Raw genomic sequence first — 17,299 nt, 5'->3', positions numbered from 1 at the left:
TTGTAGCTGAAAGTTTTCAGGCAGAATTCAAGCAGAATTTAAGCCCCCCATTGACTTCTATAGGATTCCTCTAGCAGATCTGCGGCAGAAAATTCTGCTCTGAAATTCTGCAGTGTGAACAACAGAGCAGAAAACCCATTGAACACAATGGGAATTTGCTCTGTACATTTTTTACGGGAGGAATTTCAAGCTGAATTTCAAGCTGAATTTAAAGCTGAATTCCTCCCCTTTTCCTCAGTGTGCACATAGCCTCAGACTGAAAAACATGAATTACTAACCGGTAATTGCTTTTCCTCGAAGCCCATGACGGCACCCATGGAGAGGTCCACCTCCCGCTCCTCTGGACAGGAAACAGTTCACTGGATCCATAAAAGAAGAGACCGCCCCTTCATCGCCAGTTCGTTACCAAGGAAACTCAGGAGCATATCTAAATCTTCTTTGGAAAATCAATATATTTTCATTTCTTTTTTCTTTTTTTTTTTTTTTTTTTTTTTAAAACTTCTACTAGTTTAATATCATATAATACTTCTTATATGACTATCTCAATACAAAGTCTTACTACTAGTGTAAGGTCAATATATACAATATTAGGGAGGGTATTAGGCGGGTGCCGTCATGGGCTTCGAGGAAAAGCAATTACCGGTTAGTAATTCATGTTTTCCCTCTCGCCCTATGACGGCACCCATGGAGACTAGAATAGGAATTACGCCTAGGGTGGGACCACTGCCTGCAATACCCTTCTCCCAAAGATTAAGTCTTCTTGAGAGGATAACTGGAGCCTATAATGCTTAAAGGGAACCTGTCACCCCCCGTACCGGGGTGACAGGCTCCCGACCCCCCGTTAGAGACCCCTATACTTACCTCATCCCGCCGGGTCCCGCTTCTGGATTCGGTCGGGTCCCGGAGATCTCAGCCGCTGCAGCCCGGCGCGCGCGCTGAGAGATGAGTCCAACACCCATAGAGAATGACAGGAGAGTCCAGCGCTCCGTCATTCTCTATGAGCGTTGGACTCATCTGTCAGCGCGCGCGCCGGGCTGCAGCGGCTGAGATCTCCGGGACCCGACCGAATCCAGAAGCGGGACCCGGCGGGATGAGGTAAGTATAGGGGTCTCTAACGGGGGGTCGGGAGCCTGTCACCCCGGCACGGGGGGTGACAGGTTCCCTTTAAAAAAGGTATGGGGGGAGCTCCACGTAGCAGCCCTGCATATTTGCTCAATAGACACTGAGGCTCTCTCTGCCCAGGATGTGGCTACTGAACGGGTAGAGTGAGCTCCGAACCCTGATGGTACTTCGATACCTGCGGTTATATAGGCAGAGGAAATGGTGTTCTTAATCCACTTAGCTATCACCTGGGCAGATGCAGCCTTCCCTCTATTCTTTCCCTGAAAGAGTATTAAAATATTATTGGAAAGCCTCCACTGTTCTGTATTCTGTAGATAATGAATAAGACATCTCCTGACATCTAGACAGTGAAAACGAGACTCCCCCTCATTAGAGGGGTTGGGGCAGAATGAGGGGAGTACCACTTCTTGGGATCTGTGGAAATCAGAAACTACTTTGGGAAGGAAGGCTGGGTCTGGAGATAGTATCACCCTATCCTCTCTAATAGACATATAGGGTTGCTGAATGGAGAAAGCTGATATTTCTCCTACTCTCCTGGCCGAGGTAATAGCTAGAAGGAAGGCTAACTTCTGAGAGAGAATCTTGATGGAGAGATCTGCTAAGGGTTCAAACGGAGGTTCTGTTAGCTGGGAGAGAACTAGATTCAAATCCCACGGTGGGAGCTTGGGCTTGATGGAAGGGAAGATTCTATCTGTTGCCCTCATGAACCTCCTAACCCAGGGATGTTCCGCCAGTTTAAAGTCAAAGAGGGAACTAAGAGCTGAAATCTGGACCCTAATAGTACTAGGCCTTAATCTCTTATTTAGACCTTCCTGTAGGAAATCTAGTACTACTGGGATATCTGGTGGAACTAATACATTAATGGGTTTGTTTACAAACCTACAAAATGCTCTCCAAGTTCTAAGATATATCTCTGATGTGACTCTCTTTTTACTGGCCAGGAGGGTGGTGATGACCTGCTCTGAAAGCCCCCTGTCTATGAGGATCTGCCTCTCAATAGCCATGCTGTCAGGTGGAGATTCTTGACTTCCGGATGGTAAATTGGACCCTGACTGAGAAGATCCGGAGTCTCTGGTAGAACCCAGGGATCTGTAACTGACATGACCCTCAACCAAGAGAACCACACCCTCCTGGGCCAGAATGGCGCTATCATGATGACCAGAGCTTTGTCCTGCCTGACCTTCCTGAGAACTCTGGGGATCATCCTGAACGGGGGGAAGGCATACAGGAGTCCCTGATTCCAAGGATGGGCTAGCGCATCTATCCCTATCGGGTTGTCTGATGGGCTCAGGGAGAAGAACCTCTCTACCTTTTTGTTCGCTTTGGAGGCGAAGAGATCTATTACTGGAAGACCCCATTTGGCACAGATCTGCTGAAACACTTCTACTGACAAGCTCCACTCCCCCTGGTTTAACTGGTGTCTGCTCAGGTAGTCTGCTTTTACATTCTCTGACCCCTTTAGATGTAGTGCTGTGAGGGAGGAGAGATGAGGTTCTACCAGTCTGAAGATGAAGTGTGCGACTCTCATTAGCTCTCTGGATCTTGTGCCCCCCTGGTGATTTATGTACGCTACTACCGATGAGTTGTCTGACTGGACCTTTACATGTCTGTCTCTTAGAAGGGGTAGGGCCTGGGATAGGGACATGAAGACTGCCCTCAGCTCTCTGACGTTCTGAGACAAGGCAGCTTCCTCTGGCTTCCATAACCCCTGGAGCATGATGTCTGTTGTGTAGGCTCCCCAGCCCCGAGGGCTGGCATCGGTAGTTAGGATGACTTCGTCTGAGCGTACCCAGGGAACCCCCTTTTCCAGATTTTTTCTCTGGGTCCACCAACTTAGGGAACGTACTGTCTGTGGAGAGAGAATACATAGAGAGTCTAAGGAGTCTGTAGATCTATCCCATTGAGAGAGGATCTGTGTCTGCAGTGTTCTGGAATGATACTGGGCCCAGGGGACTGCGGGAATGCAAGAGGTCATTAGACCTAGAACTGACATGGCCTCTCTGACTGTAGTGCTCTGACTGTACATGAGGTGTTCTATCTTAGTCAGTAACTGGGTCACTTTACTAGCAGGTAGGAAACATTTCTGAACACGGGAATCTAGGAGAATTCCTAAGAATTGGCAGGTGTGAGAAGGGGTCTTGACTGATTTCTCCTCATTTATTTCCCATCCTAATTTCTTAAAAATGACTTCCGCCTGTGTGATCTGAGATTGTAAGATCTCCGGAGAATCAGCCACCAGGAGAAAATCATCTAAGTATGGAACAATGATGATATCTTGTTCCCTTACATGTGCCATCACCTCTGCCATAACTTTTGTGAATATTCTGGGGGCCTGTGAAATACCGAAAGGCATGGCCCTGTATTGTAAGTGGAGGAAGGAGCCCTTGAACCACACCGCAACCCTGAGGAATCTCTGGTGTTCTGGGTGAACTGGAATGTGATAGTACGCATCCCTGAGGTCAAGGGTCGCCATGGAGCAATCTCTAGAAAGATTCAGAATGGCTGAAGATATAGTTTCCATTCTGAATTTTTCATAGGTAAGGAACTTGTTAAGGGGCTTTAAATTAATTATGGTACGAAAGGTACCATTTGGCTTCCTGACCAGGAAGAGAGTGGAGTAGAAGCCTGCTCCCCTCTCTTCCGCTGGTACAGCGACCAATACCTGTTTATCCAGGAGAGACTGCACCTCAAGTTCCATGGCCTGTTGACGCTCTGGATCCCGGAATTGAGTGGTGACAAATCTACTGCCTGGAGGGGACACAAACGAAATTTTTAAACCATCCTTTATTGTGTTCAAAATATTCTTACTGGATGATATTTTATCCCACTCCTGGCTATATAGCGAAAGGCGACCACCCACCGGGGCCTGGCGTCATTGGGGATTGGGTTTTTTGGCAGAATCAGCAGCATTGAACAACAGCCCTCTACCCCTTCTAGAGGTCCTCCATTCCCTTCTACCTGAAGGGCCTCCCCGCTGACCACCCCTACCTCTGCCCCTATAATTACTTTTGGGAGGCTGGGGTACCACTGGAAAGCCCTTCTTTCTATCTGAAGCTTTCTCAAGGACTGCATCAAGGGTGGAACCAAAGAGAAATTCCCCCTCACAGGGTACGGCACATAGTTTTGCCTTTGAAGTAATGTCCCCTTTCCAGTCCCTTAGCCAAACTGTACGCCTTGCAGAGTTGGATAAGGCAGCAAATTTGGCATTTAGTTTTAAGGTATCTGCTGAGGCTTCCGATAGAAACTTGGCTCCCTGGCTAATATTGGGGAGGGCAGCCAATAATTCTTCCTTAGGGGCATCGTCCCTAATCTTTGCGGTTAGTTCCTCAATCCAAATGTCCATAGATCTGGCTACAGATGTGGCCGCAACAAGAGGCTTAAAAGAAGCAGCAGCTGCCTCCCAACCTTTTTTAAGGTAGACCTCTGCTCTTTTGTCCATAGGGTCCTTTAGGGTAGCAGAGTCATCAAAAGGCAGGACCCCTTTCTTAGCTATCTTCGCTAAAGGTGCATCCACTTTAGGGGCTCTATCCCAAACAGCTGTCTCCTCTTCATTAAAGGGATACCTGCGCTTCATTGCCCTGGGCACGAAGAACTTTCTGTCTGGGTTGTTCCACTCTCTTTTAATCAGGTCTTTAATAGTATGGTGGATAGGGAATACCTTTCTCTTCTTTGGGGTAAGGCCCTGAAACATTCTGTCCTGTACAGTCTTGGACACAGGACTGTCCTCTAGTTCCATAGTGCGTCTTACTGCACTGACTAACGGATCAACCTCTTCTATGTTGGACTCTAAAGGTTCCGACTGGTGAGACTCAGTACCAATCTCCTCACCAAAATCCTCTGTCTCGGACATAGGATCCTCCTCATCTGCCACCGTGCTGGGACCAGGCCTAGGTTCAGACCTGGAGGATTCTCCAGTCTCCACGGGGACTAGGGTCTGTGAGGGAAGGGATGATTTAATTTCCCCTTTAATAAGCTCCTTAATGTCCCTCATGAAGGATGGTGTTTCTTCCTCCAGGAACCTATTACGACAGGAGCTGCATAATGTCTTATTGTGACTACTCAGCTTCCTGTCACACACAGGACATTCCCTGGACTTAGTACGGGATGTTTTCATCTATAAGAAAAAATATACATACTATGTGTAAATATCTCAAAGCATCATAAATATTGTGAGGGTACCAAGTTAGCCCCTGTCATACCGGTTGAGTCTCAGAAGGGGTCTCAGGATTATCTGCGCGCTCTTCCATTGGAAGTAGATGTGTCTGCAGAGTTTGCACGGAGCGTGCTGAATGCAGAGATTGGCAGCCGGGAACGTGCTGAAAATGCAGAGTGCACAGCCAGAAGCCTGCTGAAATACCTGCTCAGCGTGGACGCCACCTCGATGACTGCTGGGCTCCCCTTTTTAAATCCGGCGCCAAGGAATGGCTGGCTCCTCCCCTCCGCCGCGCGCCAGCACACCCTCTCCGGATCGTGCCAGGATAGGCTCACCTGACAGGCCCCAAGCCTGTGGCCCGGAAGAGCACGGCCCCGCCAGAACCCCTCCCCGGAAGCAGTCAGAGCGTCCCCGGACGTCAGACGCACGTGACGTCACCACGTCGACGCGCGCGTCCCGCAACCCGGAAGTGCTAGGACCGCCTGCTTACCGGAGGACGCGTGGCCGCTGACCGGAGAGCCAGGGAGGATCCGGAGGTCGTCCATCTGACAGGTGCTGGGGAGAGAGCCAGTCTTGGCAGCTGCTTCGTTAGAAGACTTACGCCGCCGGGGATGTCGGCAGTAAGGTAGGTAAGCCGGTTGCCCCATTCCCCTCTTCCTATGATGGATCCTTTGGAGAGGTGGGAGAACCACCTCCTGCCTCCTGCTCCAAAGGACAGGAAACAGAACTGGCGATGAAGGGGCGGTCTCTTCTTTTATGGATCCAGTGAACTGTTTCCTGTCCAGAGGAGCGGGAGGTGGACCTCTCCATGGGTGCCGTCATAGGGCGAGAGGGAAATAAAACGTTTCCTGCATGACATACAGCAGCTGATAAGTACTGGAAGACTTTAACAGAAGTAAATTACAAATCTATATAACTTTCGAAAACCAGTTGATTTGAAAGAAAAAGATTTTTTTCGCTGGAGTAAGCCTTTATTTGCAAACCACCCTTGAACTGGAGACTGGAGAGCGGTGCTGTCTCTGGAAGAAAGTAGCCATGTTTTGGCAGTGCTGGGTGACCGCTTTAAGGCAGAATTAATAAATGTGTCCACTAAGGACCCTGTTCCACCGGACGATTATCGTTCATATTATCGTTAAATCGTTTGACTCTAAACGATAATCGTTCGGTTGAAATGCAGTTAACGATTAATGACCGAACGAGAAATCGTTGATCGCTTTATAAGACCTGGACCTATTTTTATTGTTGCTCATTCGCAAAACGTTTGCAAATTGTTCGCATTAAATAAGACATTGGTCGTTCGCAATAGATACGAACGCAATAGCGAATAAATAGCGAAGAAAAAACGATCGCAATTACGATCATAAGTAACGATTATCGTTCCATGGAAATGACTGAACGTTTTCAGGTCTTTCGCAATAGCGGTCGTTTGAGATCGTTAATCGTTAACGATTATGCAAACGATAATCGTCCGGTGGAATAGGGCCCTAAGAGTATTTTACTACCAGCTGCTGGAAGCCATTTATTTTACTGGCAGTAAGGAGAAACTTTGCCTCAGATTTACAGTGTAATATTTCAAAAATGATACAAGAGATGTCAGAAATCCCATCAAGAATCAATTAAAAAGCAGAAATTGCAGGCACGTCGCGTGACCCGGGGAATCTTCCGAACAGATTGGACAGATTGTCAACATGAAAAATTCTTTACATATTTCTTATTCGTAATTGCATCAACATAAATGTGATCAAAGGGAAGTAAGAGACTGGGAAAGGGATTGCCAGGATATTTATTTATTTATTTATTTTGTGAATTTTGATTAATATATTCATGGACAGTGATTTCTGAGTGAGTCTTTTAGTGAATGATAAGAGCCTACTTTTACTAAACAAGTTATTCTAGTTCCTAACATTATGTTTGCTTGGTGTCATTGCCCTTCGGGCTTGTTCACACAGCTACAAGCCACGTGGTTTCTACTTCCGCTGTTAAAGCTATGCAGAGTCAGCATTGGCAAACCATCTCCTATTGACTTCAATAGGATGGAGTAGTTATACACTGAAGCTCCAATGAAAGTTAAAGGGGTTATCCAGCAGAAATCTTTTTTTTTTTTTTCTTTAAAATTAACTGGTTTCAGCAAGTTATATAGATTTGTAATTTACTCCTATTTAAAAATCTCAAGTCTTCATATACTTATCATCTGCTGTATGTCCTGCAGGAAGTGGTGTATTCTTTCCAGTCTGACACAGTGCTCTCTGCTGCCACCTCTGTCCATGTCAGGAACTGTCCAGAGCAGGAGAGGTTTTCTATGTGGATTTACTACTGCTGGACAGTTCCTGACATGGACAGAGGTGGCAGCAGAGAGCACTGTGTCTGACTGGAAAGAAAACAACAGTTCATAGAATAGTACAGTAAATAGAAGAAAATTCTAAATCTATATAACTTTCTGAAACCAGTTAATTTGAAGAAAAAGATTTTCGATGGAGTAACCCTTTAATGGGAGCTATAGAGCTTGGTGCCTGCACTGACTGCGGTAGAATAGAGCTGTGACACAGTGCTGCACATGGGTGTGGGATTCACCTGGGTGCACAGGTTCAAGGTGTAGCCCATGTTTGTCAATAAATTTTCTACTTTTTTATTTTATTCTTTTTTTTTCCTGTGTTCTTTATGGGTCTGGGTGTTAAGACCTGCACTGATCACTAGAGCAAGCATAGAGAAGCTCTCTGCTCAGTATTTCTTTCCCTGTCTCACTTCTTACCACAGGAGACAAGACTGTATAGAAAAAGTCTATAGGTAGTAAGAAGATGGGGAGAGAAGCGCTAAGCTGAGCTGCTTCGTACTCATTCTAGAGTCTCTGTAGCTTTTATTTTTTTTTAAATTACTGGTACATGTTAAAGGGGTATTCTGCTTTTTTCACATGTTGCTGTCCATGGTGAGACTAACAATTCATTCTATACTTGTGTTTATCTATTCAGTCTCCTTCCCCCAGTTTTGAGCTGCTGCTTTCTGCTGAAGACACAAAAGTCTGTGTGTGAGCTTTTCTCTCCGTCTCCCGCCTCCCTTCTGAGACAGCTGATGTGAACAAGTGCCTTTGTAATGATGAAGAACCCAGAATTACAAAGCAGCATTACAAAGAAGCCACAAAGTTGCAGATACAGCCTGCCAGAGACTTGTATACCCTATATATCAGGCGTCTTAGAAAGAGATGGGGAGTGAAAAGCTCACACACAGATTTTTGTGTCTTCGGCAGAAAGCAGCAGCTCAGAACTGAAGGAAGGAGACTGAATAGATAACATGTATAGAAGGAATTGTTAGTCTCACCATGGGCAGCAACATATCAAAAGTTATGTTTGAGTTAAATACTGTTTGCTCCGCTGTTATATAAGATTTTGTGCTGTTTGTTTTAGCTAAGACACAAGTCAGTGGACTTCTAGATATGAGGTCAGTGTATTCATGTGAGGAGATATACACATACATATAATAGGGTTTGGGCGGAGTGCTTATAATCTTCCCTTTTTTTCTCTTTTGAGCAGCCTTCATCTAGGTACATGTGTTTCCTGTCAGAGATGGTGTTACTACGTTATGTGACTCTGAATTGTACTGAACAGTCATGTAACAGTAAAACAATGGGGGAGATTTATCAAACATGGTGTAAAGTGAAACTGGCCCAGTTGCCCCTAGCAACCAATCAGATTCCACCTTTCGTTTTCCAAAGAGTCTGTGAGGAATGAAAGGTGGAATCTGATTGGTTGCTAGGGGCAACTGAGCCAGTTTCACTTTACACCATGCTTGATAAATCTCCCCAATGTGCTTACATTTAACCCTTTTAAACCAAGTGGACCATTGATTCCTATGGTCATCTACATTTGGTTACAGCAGTTTGTATGGTATGGATACATCATGCCGGGCGGGGAAAGACTCCATTACAGGGCTTCCCCGTCCGTAGGGCCCATAAAATACAGGATGTGAGAATAGGCCCCAAGTCTGGTTTAGTAGGAGACAACCATGGGGAAGACTGCTGACCTAATACATGTCCAGAAGGCATTGACACACTCCACAAGGAGGAGAAGCCCCTAAAGGTCATTGCTAAAGAAGCCAGCTGTTCAGAGTGATGTCCAAATAGAACAGAGAATACTTAAGGTGACATTAAAGGGGTTGTCCAGCGAAAATCTTTTTCTTTCAAATCAACTGATATCAGAAAGTTATATAGATTTGATATTTACTTCTTTAAAAAAAAAATCTCAAGTCTTCCCATACTTATCAGCTGCTGTATGATGTTGTTTTATTTTCAGTCTGACACAGTGCTCTCTGCTGACATCTCTGGCCGAGACAGGAACTCTGTCTTGGTTTTCTATGAATCCCCATAGAAAACCTCTCCTGCTCTGGACAGTTCCTGTCTCGGCCAGAGATGTCAGCAGAGAGCACTGTGTCAGACTGAAAATAAAACATTTCCTGCAGGACACACAGCAGCTGATAAGTATGGGAAGACTTGAGATTTTTTTTTAATAGAAGTAAATTACAAATCTATATCACTTTTTGACACCATTTAACCTTAACTCAATTTTTCATTTAGTCTCACTAAAAAATATTGCACACAGTGATATGTTTGTAGGTTACTGTTGGTTTTTACAGTTTGTTTTTCTTCTGCAGATATATTTTTTTATGACAATTTCTGTAGAAACCCTCCTAATCACGTCCCCAGCTCTCGAGGCGTGCACGTCCTCTGTGAGATGACAGCTGCATCTTAAGGCCTAGTGGCCTGAAGGCCCAACCAGGGAATGTAGGCTAACTGATCCTAATTAGATTTTCCTCCGATGACTTGATGAATCATCATGTGACGGTAATGCTCCGAGTAATACGGCTTTGATCTGCAAATGCTAAGCCGGGGACTGAATAGCAATGCAGTCAAAGTCTCTTACAGTAGTCTAGAAATCATGCCGGTCTGCCATGGAAATGAATAATTACCTGAGATCATTTATCTGGGGGTCGAATATTAGACGAATCAATGTTTCTTCCCGATTATTAACCCGTGTAACAAGGCAGCTATCAGCCAACAAACAAGATTCTTCATCAGTTGATCTCCTCATTCGTGCAGCCACATAAATGTCGGGACGTCATGTACCGTTACTCTGGATACTACAAAACTAGAAATTATTTTTGTAAATGAAGTAATGCTGATGAGACATGTTGATATATTTGAGATCTACAGTGGAATAAACTGCATAATAAGAGGTCACATTGGGTTTTAGGGTTTACGGTAATAGTGGCCGGGACTCCGCTACCACCGCTGAATGGCTGAGCTGTCCTGAGATGTCACGTCTCAAGCCACAGCTCTGACCAGGAAGCGGCTGCAGGACGGAAGAACGGGGCGTCGCGATCCGGGACCCGGCGCTGGAAACGGGGAGGTAAGTGACCGGCGGCCTCTATTTCCACCGCTTCCCCAGCTATACCCTAAAAATAACCCCTGCCCGGAGTACCCCTTTAAGGGGATGTTACAACAGAAGCTTGTTCCTTTATTGGAAGCATGAAAGTGTGGTTAATAGAAAATGAGCGAGCATGCTTGATTGAGTACCCGGGTGCTTGATCGAGCTTGAGGCTCGACCCGAGTACCCTGTGCCGCTCGGATTACAAAAAGCTTGTTGAAATGCTGCATCGGTATCCAGCCTCAGCTGCAATAGTGAAGATACAAGCTAGGAGACTAGAGCCGGTGGGGAATGTGCTCACTACGGAATCCTGGTGGATTTCACAGCTTGCGGCGGCACACATATCCGCCTGTGCCATAGACTCCATTCTATGCACAGGCAAATTCCGCCATCAGTGCGAAGAATGAATGGGTTGTTTGTCACAGCCGGAGCTCCAAAATGTTCCATCTTCAGTGGTATTCAATATGACTATGCAAAGTTTGTAAATCTTCTGTTCCATTTTATCGGGAGCTGAACTTTCTTTGTATGTATATACATCTATGTGTGTATTAAACCCAAAAGCATAAGAGACCAGGTTGTGAGAGCAATTTATAGACAGTATTGCATTGGGGTTCCAATTGCACCCTAAAGTGTGCGCAGACATACTACCAGACAATGGACTGAACTCTCTGAAACAGTTAAAGCGACTCTGTACCCACAATCTGTCCCCCAACCACTTGTATCTTCAGATAGCTGCTTTTAATCCAAGATCTGCCCTGGGGTCCATTCGGCAGGTGATGCAGTTATTGTCCTAAAAAACAACTTTTAAAGGGAACCTGTCACCCCCCGTGCCGGGGTGACAGGCTCCCGATCCCCCGTTAGAGCCCCATATACTTACCTAATCCCGCCGGGTCTCGCTTCTGGAGGTGGTCGGGTGATGAAGATCTCAGCCACTGCAGCCCGGCGCGCGCGCTGAGAGATGAGTCCAACACCCATAGAGAATGACAGGAGAGTCCAGCGCTCCGTCATTCTCTATGAGCGTTGGACTCATCTCTCAGCGCGTGCGCCGTGCTGCAGTGGCTGAGATCTTCATCACCCGACCACCTCCAGAAGCAGGACCCGGCGGCATTAGGTATGTATAGGGGGCTCTAACGGGGGTCGGGAGCCTGTCACCCCGGCACGGGGGGTGACAGGTTCCCTTTAAACTTGCAGCTCTGTGTCAAATTGACGTGGCCTAGAGTGTGTGTGCCCTAACCTTGCACCACCCCTCCATCCCTCCTCCCCATCCTCTTCATCATTGGAATGCCCCATGGTAGGATTTCTCCTACTTATAACTTGTCTGAACACTGCACATGTGCTAAATCGTTAAGGCACATGTGCAGTGTTCAGACAGGTGATGAATAGAAGAAATCCTGCCGAAGGACAGAGAGGCGGTGCAGGCCTAGGGCACAGATACTGTAGGCCACAACAATTTGACACAGGGCTGCAAGGTGAAAAGTTTTTCTTTTAGTACAATAACTGCATCACCTGCCGAACGGACCCCAGGACAGATCTGGGATGAAAAGCAGCTATCCGAGGGTACAAGCGGTTCAGGGGGTGGGCGGCGGGGCGAGGGGAGATTGTGGGTACAGAGTCACTTTAAAACATTTCCTATTGTATTCTACTATGTCAGGTCAGCATCAAAGAAGATGAACTGTTTTGGAGCTCTCCTGCATGATAATAAATTATGATGCCAGCGTTCCTTAACAGGTCAAGAGTTCAGTCCATGACATACAGTCCGCATATTATGGACGTGTGCATGCAGGCTCAGCTTTGATAAGTGACCGGTCGGGAAGCTCATCACCCAATCCATTTATTTAGCAGGAAGCGGATAAAAAACGCTGCAAGCAGTATTTTTTCAGCTCAAATTTTGCTTCGTGAACTGATACCTGATAGGAACCCAATCGGCTCCATTAAAGTCAGTGGGATTCATCGGGATCCATTGGCGTCCGTTGAAGTGAACAGACTGTATGATAGAGCCCTGAGCTGAGCCCCGGCAGAGTGGATTAGGTAGCAGTGGGTTAAAATGAGAGGGCTTTCTACTCAGTATAATATCAGGGGGGGACACAGGGGGGCTTGTATTAAGAAATCATGTTCGTTTACCGAGGTACAATTTAGCTTGCCCTGCAAAACGCTCTGAGAGGAAAAAAATATACTGTGTGTGTGTGTATATGTATGTGTATATATATATATATATATAATTTTGATCAAATTTATATACCAACATCCTGGCATTAATTTTTAAATGTAGCCAAGAGGCATTAGTATCAGCCATAGGTGTGAGGTGCAGCAGCTCCTTTCTCTCCTTGTCTGTAGGTAGATAGATAATATATACTTTTTTTTCCCACTATGCTTAACTAGGTTAGGGGACATGACCTGTGGGGAGAACATAAGACATCATTAAATTGTGCAGCTGTTGCTTAATTAGGTTTTCAAGGAGCAGATCAATATGAGTTAATAAATGATCGCTGGTCTAATGTAATAGTGTGGTCTTTGGCAATGATCTCAGAGACCACAGTGTTTTGTTAGATGAGGGTTTGCTTATATTATGTGCATCTGCTTCTTGCCCATAGTGTTGTATGTATTCAGATACTGTTCATTTTGTGATATTTAAAGCAGTATTAAACTCCGGTAAAATACATATTGAATCATCCCCACCCCCTGGAGACTAACAGTTCCTTCCATACTTGTCATTACCTTTTCAGTGTCCTTCCCCCAGTTCTGAGCTTGCTGCTTTGTGCTGAAGACACAGAAAATTGTGCATGAGCTGTTCTCTCCGTCTCCGCTCTAAACCCCCTCCTCCCCCTCTCTTCTGAGACGGCTCATGTAAACAGAGTAAACAGGAGGGGGAGACTGAGATAACACCAGGCTCACGGAAGGAGACCGAAAAGGTAATAACAAGTATGGAACGATGAAACAAATTGTTAGTCTTCAGGAGGGGGATGATTCAACATGTATTTTACCTGAACGAAGTACCCCTTTAAAGGATCACAAGGTTGTGGAGGTTGGGTGGGGTGTTTATTTTTCACTGCCAATAAAGAAGGCCATACCCTCCTTTCCTGGTCCCCCACAGCTCCCAGTATGATGTCATTGCTTCTCATCATTACTTCAAGCTTTTAAGAACTGCTTCTCAGCCAATCACAGTCTTGGGTGACGCTGCTGCTACTACTAAGTGCCCAAACGGGGGCAGTTCTTGCTGAGATTACTCAGAACCAGTGAGGAGACTGGATGACATCACACCAGGAGCTGTGAGGGATCAGGGAAGATGAGTATTGGCTTTGTTTAGTTTTTTTAACCCCAGCAAAATGTCAGATGTTATAGGCTTGAATAACTTTTGTAACTTTCATTACTTCAGCATATGCCTCCAATATGGCCACCACAGGAAAGCTATTTAAAATATATAGTTGCAGTATTTAAAAACATGTATAGGAGGTATAGGTTTGTTACTAATTAATCTGTTTCAAGAAGATGGGAAAGAATAAAAACAGAAGAAAACATGTGACAAATTTCTGTAAGCAGTAAAATGCTATTGTGGACAAGCAAGTTTGGGCAAGTAAAGCCGGTTCAGTACTGTGAAAGTTTATCATTTTGAGCACATAGTGTATCTGTCACCATGATGGTTTGACCTAATTTCAGTGCATTGATGCTCCATTAAAAAATAGAAATAAAAAAGCAAACAAACAAGCAATCAAGTCCCTATCTGCAACTTTGTAATGCTGGGAGGGATAATCACAGTGAGTTCATTAGCAACTTGACCTCAGATTAACCCTCCCAGCATTACACCTTTAAGTTCACTGCTAGTGTCCTTGCAACAATGGGAGAAGAAGAAAGAAAATTCTGAGCATCAGTACAGAAAGTGTTTAACAGGAAGAACTGTCATAGTGTAGTGTGAATTTAGCCATTTACCTGTGGGATTCTGGTATGGCTGTGATTGTAGACTGCCTTATGCTTCCTGCTAGTTGTATCAAGGAAGCACACAGTGTAACTGGAGATCATCCAAGAACTCCACAACATTCTCACCAGATGCTTTTACATGCGGGGGAAGAGATAAAAAGTCATAGAATTAAATGTTTCGAAATTGTCTCGAAACTTGTGCTCATTTAATAAATACAGTCAGGATAAAATAACATTATAACTACTGATAAGTGAAGGCAATAACATTAAAGGGGTATTCCACTGAAAGATAACTTTTCATATGATGCTGCCCATAGTTAGACTAACAATTCCTTGTTATTACTTATTCCATACTTGTTATTATCTATTCAGTCTCCTTCCCCCAGTTCTCAGCTGCTGCTTTCTGCTGAAAACACTAAAATCTCCATCCCCTCCTCCTCCCCCCTTCCTTCTGAGACAGCTGATGTAAACAAGTCCCTGGCAGGCTGTATCTCCAACATTGTAGTCTTTTGTAATACTGGAAGGATTAATCACAGTGAGTTCATTAGCAATTTGACCTCAGTATAACCCACCTAGCATTAGGGCCCTATTCCACCAGACGATTATCGTTAATTCGTTCGAATCTAAACGATAATCGTTCGGTTGAAATGCAGTTAACGATTAATGACCGAACGAGAAATCGTTGATCGCTTTATAAGACCTGGACCTATTTTTATTGTTGCTTGTTCGCAAAACGTTCGCAAATCGTTCGCATTGAATAAGACATTGTTCGGTCATTCGCAATAGATACGAACGCAATAGCGAATAAATAGCGAATAAATAGCGCAATTACGATCATAAGTAACGATTATCGTTCCATGGAAATGAGTGAACGTTTACAGGTCTTTCGCAACAGCGGTCGTTTGAGATTGTGAATCGTTAACGATTATGCAAACAATAATCGTCTGGTGGAATAGGGCCCTTACAAAGAATCTACAAAGTTGCAGATAAAGCCTGCCAGGGACTTGTTTATATCAGCCGTCTCAGAAGGGAGGAGGGGGAGACAGAGAGAAAAGCTCACACACAGATTTTTGTGTTTTCAGCAGAAAGCAGCAGATCAGAACTTGGGGAAGAAGACTGGATAGATAATAACAGGTATGGAGGAATTGTTAGTCTCACCATGGGTACCTCCTTCCTGTTCAGGTCTCTCTTTGGCAGCTAGAGGTGTCACACAGGCTTGAGGAGGGAGCAGGGAGGTGCTATGGACACCTATCATGAAGGGCGTCTCTACTGGTTATATACAATAATAGGGGTGCGTCAGTGCCGGCCACCCTGATACCTCTTCCTTGGTATTCCTGAGAAGCTGTAGCGCTGCAGACAAGTAGAATAGGTGTATCGGATTACTATAATTGGAGGTGTATGTAATTGAATGTGTAGGAAAAAAAAGTTTCTTCACTGCTCGTGTCCTCACAACAATGGCATAAGAAGGAGGAAAATTCTGTGCATCAGTGCAGAAAGCGTTTGACAAGAAGAACTGTCATACTGTAGTGTGAATGTAGCCATTTACCTGTGGGATTCTGGTGTAGCTGTCATTGTAGACCTGCTGTTATGTTCCCACAGCACATGGCAGGACTAATCGGTGCTCGGAGAGCGGTAATTCTGTAACAAAAGAAAACCGAGGTTGACGTTACAGAATTACCGCTCTCCCACCAAACTGTCTAATTTACATATGGATAAAGGTTAAGATTTAGTGAAAATAATGGTGCTGAGGATGAAGGTAAGAAAATGACCTTCATTCTCAGCGTTAAATTTACTATGAGAACAAAACAGCAGGTTAGTCTTCTAACTTGCTCTTAGTTTCCCTTTAAATAGATTCTGTCAGTAGGTTTATGGTGTCCTATCTCAGGGTAGCATAAACTACTGACAAAGACGCTGAACAGAATGATGTATCACTTTGTTCTGTGCAGCTGATCCAGAGATATGCTTGTGAATAAGAAGGACAGTAATCAATTCTCTCCATTATGTGTGTGTATGCTCACTAGTCCTGGATATTCATGAGCACCAGCTCCCTCTGTCCACCAGCCACTGATTGGTAGTTGTCTGTCTATGTTGTCTAGGCAGATAGCTGTCAATCAGCAGGCGGAGGGCGGAGTGTGATGAAAAGCCCATTCTCCTGCATATCAGGAGAACAACTGAGCAGAATGATAAAAGTAATACACAGTCTGTTCAGTATTACTGTTACTAGTTTATGCTGACCTCATTTAAGGCGGCATAAACCTAGCGACAGATTCCCTTTAATGACTGATACAAGTGTTCTAATAATTTGTGCTAGATAGAGATGCTCTTTTGTGAGATCAGACCAGACAGGCATTTGCCTTTGCTTTAGACAGTTCCTGACATGGACAGAGGTGGCAGCAGAGAGCTCAGAGCTGAAACAATACACTACCTCCTTCTGGACATACAGCAGCTGATAAGTATTGGAAGACTTGAGATTTTTTTAATAGAAGTAAATTACAAATCTCTGGCACTTGCTGGGACCAGTTGATTTAAAGATTTTTTTTGTGAACTACCCCTTTAAGTGCTAAGACAACAAAGTTGAACAGAATTTCCGAACAATGCAGTGGATAATATGAAGGGCGTCCTCTTGTTGGTTACAGTGCAGCCTGTTCAGTTACATTTACAGCTGTAGAGCTGCACATTTCTTCATCACGTTTATGTG

General features: G+C 44.9%; 2 protein-coding genes across 2 annotated transcripts in view; one reads left to right on the top strand and one right to left on the bottom strand.

The window, feature by feature from the left end:
* The window catches only part of MCUB (mitochondrial calcium uniporter dominant negative subunit beta), a 65,639-nt gene that overhangs the window by 7,481 nt on the left and 40,859 nt on the right, over nucleotides 1-17,299 (top strand). The gene's annotated exons all lie outside the window — the stretch shown is intronic.
* On the bottom strand, nucleotides 1,134-5,639 carry LOC138797115 (uncharacterized). The gene is made up of 2 exons (XM_069976916.1): nucleotides 4,951-5,639; nucleotides 1,134-2,971 (listed from the first exon to the last, which is right to left on the bottom strand). Exons 1-2 carry the CDS (start codon nucleotides 5,234-5,236, stop codon nucleotides 1,134-1,136), a joined length of 2,124 nt encoding a protein of 707 aa, XP_069833017.1. The 5' UTR covers nucleotides 5,237-5,639.

The sequence above is a fragment of the Dendropsophus ebraccatus genome, chromosome 7 (assembly GCF_027789765.1).
Source record: "Dendropsophus ebraccatus isolate aDenEbr1 chromosome 7, aDenEbr1.pat, whole genome shotgun sequence".
In the NCBI taxonomy this organism is placed as follows: domain Eukaryota; kingdom Metazoa; phylum Chordata; class Amphibia; order Anura; family Hylidae; genus Dendropsophus; species Dendropsophus ebraccatus.
This window is presented reverse-complemented; position numbering and strand designations above follow the sequence as displayed.

What these genes read in the sequence shown, in the direction of transcription:
- LOC138797115 (XM_069976916.1), bottom strand. Translation starts at nt 5,236, where the DNA reads ATGAAAACATCCCGTACTAAGTCCAGGGAATGTCCTGTGTGTGACAGG. An exon ending in GTCCGAGACAGAGGATTTTG is followed by an intron (nt 2,972 to 4,950) that starts GTGAGGAGATTG and finishes CTCTCTCCACAG; the next exon opens with ACAGTACGTTCCCTAAGTTG.